This window comes from Myodes glareolus, chromosome 5 (genome assembly GCF_982192425.1).
Source record: "Myodes glareolus chromosome 5, mMyoGla1.1, whole genome shotgun sequence".
NCBI classification, from domain to species: domain Eukaryota; kingdom Metazoa; phylum Chordata; class Mammalia; order Rodentia; family Cricetidae; genus Myodes; species Myodes glareolus.
The window spans coordinates 20,267,430-20,273,429 of NC_142030.1; the positions used below are offsets into that span (position 1 = coordinate 20,267,430).

The 6,000-nt window shown below is 44.8% G+C and overlaps 1 protein-coding gene across 3 annotated transcripts in view; it reads left to right on the forward strand.

Annotated features, from left to right (window-relative positions):
* Grem2 (gremlin 2, DAN family BMP antagonist) overlaps positions 1 to 4,499 on the forward strand; it is a 102,047-nt gene extending 97,548 nt beyond the window's left edge. For all 3 annotated transcript variants that reach the window (XM_085687673.2, XM_048436404.3, XM_048436402.3), the window contains one exon: positions 1,059 to 4,499. In XM_085687673.2, coding sequence (XP_085543799.1) covers positions 1,060 to 1,566 — 507 coding nt within the window. In that variant the 5' untranslated portion in view covers position 1,059 and the 3' untranslated portion in view covers positions 1,567 to 4,499. The remainder of the gene's footprint in view (positions 1 to 1,058) is intronic.
* The last annotated feature ends 1,501 nt before the right edge of the window (positions 4,500 to 6,000 follow it).

Consider the following 6,000-nt stretch of genomic DNA (forward strand, 5'->3'; position numbering starts at 1 on the left):
GGACTAGTAATGGTGATACACATGGTAATTTAGTACAGGCATTTTAACATGACTTGATAAGAGAGAGATAGCTACATTCATGGAAACTTACTGTACAGAGCTGGGATGCCTAGATTCAGTTATTTCATATATAGGCTTTGTGAATTTGGCAAGCTGCATAGCTTTTTCCTGCCTGTTTTCTCATCCATGAAATTGGGAAAGCGGTCATACCTACTTAATGCAACTCTGATTACCAGTTATATTTACATATGAAAGGAAAAAGAAAGCCTGCTGTATCTTGAGAACTGATAAATTATAGTTATTCTAGTAGTAAATGACCGAATGAGTTTAGAATTTGAAGAATGCATTCTGGGACCAAAGGACTCAACTTCTGAGGGCCTCAGTTGGCTTCCCTGTAAAGTATAGGATCAACAGTAGGTAGAGTCTAAGGCTGTTTCAAGACTCAAATGAGCTGGGAAGAGGTTCAAATGTCAAGCAGTTAAGCCAGCAATAGCCCACACTGTGCACACCTATAGAGTCAATGCTGGAAGCTGTTATTGCTATGAATGCGCCTTGGCTTTGGGCTACATCAACACTACTGGCTTTAATTTTTCTGAAATCATTCAACTTACTACTGTATCTCTGATATTTTTCTTGTTGCTGCGATCAAAATACCCGACTTAGCCGTCTGTTAAGGGAGGAAGGGTTTGTTTTGTCTTACAGTGTAAGAAGGGATAGGGCCTGCCTCTATAGGGAAGGTATGGTATCAGGAACATAAGCAGGGTTCTTCAGCAGTGAGGAAGGAAAGAGCGAGGTCTTGCCAGCTGGGACCTAAGTGTTCAAACAACGTGAGCTATGAAGGATGCTTCCCATTCAAAGCACAGCACCGCCTACTTCTAATAGTGCCATTGTGTGCTTGCTGTTGGGTACTGTGTATGATAGTCACAGGTGCCTCCCATGGTACTGTTTAATCATTCACGTCAGACTTCGACGTCTCTGGGTATGCAACCATAAACACTGAGAGAAAAGATGGACGGTCTCTAGATAACCCTTGTCAATCAACTGTTTTCTCTTGGCAGGATGTTCTGGAAGCTCTCGCTGACCTTGCTCCTCGTGGCTGTGCTGGTAAAGGTTGCTGAAGCCCGGAAGAACCGGCCTGCGGGCGCCATTCCCTCACCGTACAAGGATGGCAGCAGCAACAACTCGGAGAGATGGCATCACCAGATCAAGGAGGTGCTGGCCTCCAGCCAGGAGGCCCTCGTGGTCACCGAGCGCAAGTACCTGAAGAGCGACTGGTGCAAGACGCAGCCACTGCGGCAGACCGTGAGCGAGGAGGGCTGCCGCAGCCGCACCATTCTCAACCGCTTCTGCTATGGCCAGTGCAACTCCTTCTACATCCCGCGGCACGTGAAGAAGGAGGAGGACTCCTTCCAGTCCTGCGCCTTCTGCAAGCCCCAGCGCGTCACCTCCGTCATCGTGGAGCTCGAGTGCCCCGGGCTCGACCCACCTTTCCGAATCAAGAAAATCCAGAAGGTGAAGCATTGCCGGTGTATGTCCGTGAACCTGAGTGACTCTGACAAGCAGTGAAGTCAGCAGGGCAAGATGCAGCTCAACCCTGAGCGCCCTTGCCCCTGGGTCGCGCCACCGCCACTTCTGTCGAGCTCACTCACACTATGCCCGGTGTCCCTGTCAGCCGCAAACGCATCTCTTAGGGCTAACAGTGCCCTTGTCACAAATGTGGACCGCAAGTCGATAGTCGATATATCCCAGATCCACCCCGGGCTATACTCGTGTCTTCAAATCCAGGCTGTGGATTGGGCACAGAAGATGTTGGAAAACACTCTCAGAAACTAGACAGGACTTTTCAGGCGATGCACTGTCAATCGGGGATTGACGTTTCCACCATGTGGAAAAGCCAGCCTTTCCCTGGCCACATCCTACACTCCAGATCGACCCTCCCTTGGTGAAGAACGCACCACTATTCTGTCGCAAACTTCCACTTCCGTTGGCCACCAGACCTCTGTGGTGTGGGCATCCATTCTTCTGAGCTGGGAGCTCCGGGCTCTGAGGCTGCTGTGAAGCCGGTATGGGCAGCATCCATAACGGACATGCTCACCCACAAGGGGTCTCCAAACAAACCTGATACCTACAAGGACAAGGCAAGCTTAATGGATCAGGAAATGACTTCCCTAGGAACTGTGCTCAGCACCCCTAGACACCACCACCTCTTTTCTTGCTCCTTCTAGCCCCCATCTGTGGACTCAAGATGAACTCTGGTGCACATGCTCTTCCCTCTGCCATTAGCCTGTCACCAGGCAAAAGGTCTCTGTGTTAATGTCAGTTCTATAATTGATCTATTGTGTAAAAAGCTGTTCAAAGTATTATCGACCTATTCCTGTATCGACTCACATGTTTGGACTCTGGCTTTGCAGCACCATTCTTGAATAGACGGTAGCACAGGGAGTGAGCTGTAAAAAAGGTATTTTACTGAGAAATACTACCGGGTCAGCAATTCACTGCCACATACTTTTTATCAGATTGAGAGGGGAGGAGGGACACGTCATTATTTACATACATGAGTATGACATCACTGAGACACTAAAGCATTGCAGCATAGTGTGGAAACTGGGTTAGGACAGATGGTGTATCCAGGGGAGTCACTGGGAAGTGGTAACGCTTGATGTACACATGCGAAATGAGACCTGGTACTGTCTTCACTGCCATAACACTAAGCAAAAAAATATTTTCTATTAAAATTCTTTTAAGGATATATGGGATTGAGACACTTTGTGGCACAGGCAGACATAAAAAGTACACATAGAGGGTAGTAATGTAGTTGATCTGTCGCTCAGAAAATAGCTTCCTTTCCCAAGACTAGACTCCTAAAAATACCAAGAAACCTTAGGTCACCCTTTGACTTTGTGACGAGTTGTGGAAGTCTCTGTAGTGTGGCCTTTGATGGGAGGACATTGAAATAATCTATTTTCCTCCAACATTACACTCATGTTCAATCTCTTTTGTGCAATTGTCCCTGTGAATGACATGTATGGAATCTGACAAATGTGAAGGAGAAGCCATTGCTGGGGCTCAGAATACATCAACCTCTGGTTGGCCAATTCTCAGTGCAAGCTCTTGCCCAAGAGTGGGTTTCCTCGTGTGTGAGAGAGACCATCCGTTAGCTGCTCTGAGATTCAGGCTTCTGGACACTCAATGATGATGCTGGCTCTCCAGTTTGCTACCCAGAGAAGAGGATTGGGGTAAGCTGGGGTAGGGTGTCTCAGGGACTCTCCTGCCTGAGTCAGAATGCATGTTTTCTAGTTTATTTACTTCTGCAACCCAGTAAACCCTAAGCCCAGCCTGTGTGGCTTTGAATGGAATATTAACTTCAGAAATGGGAGCATATAGCCTGAAATCTGAAGAGAGAGATGAGAATAGGGAAACTGTAGAGGGCTGGAACCCCTCGGATGAAGGCAAAAAGAGAAGAGGGTGCCCAAGATCAGAGCGGAAGTTTTCACTTTGAGTAGAAAGCCTCAAGCTAGAGCCAGAGCAGACATGCAGCAGAAAAGCTGTGAAGGACATCCGAGTTTTCTTAATGGAGGATGATGAAGTAGAACAAGAGGGGAGAGGAGGAGAGTCTCACACCCAGCTGCAAAGCCAGCCTATATAATTTTAGTAACAGGACCCATACAAGTAGAGGAAGAGTTGAGCTAGCAACCCACAAAGTATACACATTAGCACTCTTTTTGATCCTAGTCATGGGTGTACCCATGAAAGCAATATGACATGCTGTGGTCTGAGGCTACTTCTGGGGTTATTGTATGTATGATGTTTACCTTCGAGTGGCTCAAATTGTATTTAAATTTTGTCTTGTTTATAAATGAAGAAAAGCTATAAGTATAATGTAATTATTTTAGAGGTATACTATTAAGTTATAGAACAAGTAAAGGTACTCTGGGATTATATGTGATCCTGGTGTCATGTGCCATAAGAGCTGAATTCTGCACTTGTGTCCTTGGGTAGCAAGGGATCTTGGTGCACTCAGAATGCTTCAGCCTCTGGGAGTTCACCGCTGGCCCATGTCACAGACTGTCCTTGGGAGTTTGGGATTTTCTAGGAGAATCGGAAAGAAGCATTGAGCAAACAGAATTGGTGGGGATGGCTCTCAGTCCCAGTCTACAGGAGCACCTAGCCTCTTCCAAATCACCCCCCAGCTGAACACAGAATGTACTTCAGTGCACCTGGAATGAGAAATAATGAATGAGGAAGCTTCGAGAAACTGATGCAGCGGAAGTCCACTGTAAGTCTCGTCGTCTCTTTTGTAGCCAGTGCGCCACACTCGTGTCTTAGATAAGCCAGAAACTGTGCTGAGTTTTGCTTAATTTTCCGTTGACCTTCCACAGATTTCAACTTTTCTAATTTAAACACGTCTCAGTTTCACAGTGTTGTCATTTTCCTGCAAGTTGAATTATCTGCCATTTAAGAAATGCAATGATCAATAAAACATAAAAATCTTAATAAAATTGCCTGTATGTGCTTCACTGTATAGATTTTTACTGATGCAAATTCAATGTGACAATAATTGATGACAACTATTAATAAGATGGCAATACTTCATCTTAGTTTTTTAAATAAGAATAGTCTACTTTGATCAATGTCATTACAAGTGACTTATTTCTATAGTTGGCTGGCTGAATTTTAGGTTGCAAAGTCAATGGAAAGGAGCCGCTGCTACTGAGTGAACAACTCAGGAATGTAAGTACTTCTAGGAAGTTTACTTAATGAACGATTGAGCTACGACCATTGATTATTGTTTGCATGGGAGATAATGATAAGATCTGATCATAAATGATGTAACTAAAGCTTGTTGATCTTCAGGCTATCCTCTGAATCTTACTTAAACCCACCCCTAATCCCCCTTACCAGCTCCTTGGCTCCAGCTTCTCAAACAAGCAGGCAACCCAGTCATGTGACTAATGATGAACTGTGTGAGTTCCCATAGCTTCTGTGGGTTTTCCTACATTTCAATCTAGAATGTGGTAAAAACAAGCAAACAAAAACCCAGCAATTCCATGGCTTTATCATTCTTTAAACCCTGAGATTCCCCAGTCAGTCCATCTTCTTTCATCCACCCTGTAGGGCTGTCTTGGATTGGGTGCATATGTGTGGTATTAAGAGAATTTACCGGATGGGAGAGGGAAAGTATATCTATTTCATTCTGTCTAGTAACACAGCTCTCCAGTATCCTCATAAGCTCAAGCAGTCAGACTCTAAGCTACATTGTGTAAGTAAGTTCTTATCAAGATTTCCCATATATGCATATTTGATCCATATTTCTCATCTAGTACTGTCATAAGATATTATTGTGTAATACAGAATGTCACTAAAATCCAAGTTTCCCGGGCTATATTCTGACAACCGGCAACAAAATAAACCAAATGGGTTTCCGTCCCATAGGAAAATAGATTTCACCTTGTTCTCTTGCTGATAGGTACGGCCACTATGACAGTGACCACTTCTAGTGTTGCACTGCAGTTTCCCACCATCTGTTGTCTTTGCAGGTGCCAACGTGTGAAAAACACAGGGCTACATAGGGCCCAAGGAGATATTAAAATATCTCAGCATTTTCATCACCCCCCCCCGGCCCCTCCACTCCTCTTTTTGCTGTGATGGGACAGTTTCAGAGTTTCTGCTTGTCACTCACCATGATAAGAGTACTTACGTGAGGTCAAAGAAACAATATGAGGTGTCTTCAAACCTCCAATGGTATACTTTCTCATTTTATATTTGGAGAGGAGATAATGGATCAATAGGTTTCTCCAAGGACTGACTCTCCAAGCAGTGGCCCACCAAACACTAGTCTTTAGCTTTGCTTAGTGTAGCTGCTACAGATTCCATGTTAATAGGCGGCCAGGATGGTGCATTCAGTCTTTAGGAGTTAGTGTCAATTACAATTCAGTGGTAAAAAAAAATAAAATCATTCTCGAAAGCATCAAGTGTTCTCCTTTTTCTCTGAAGCACATG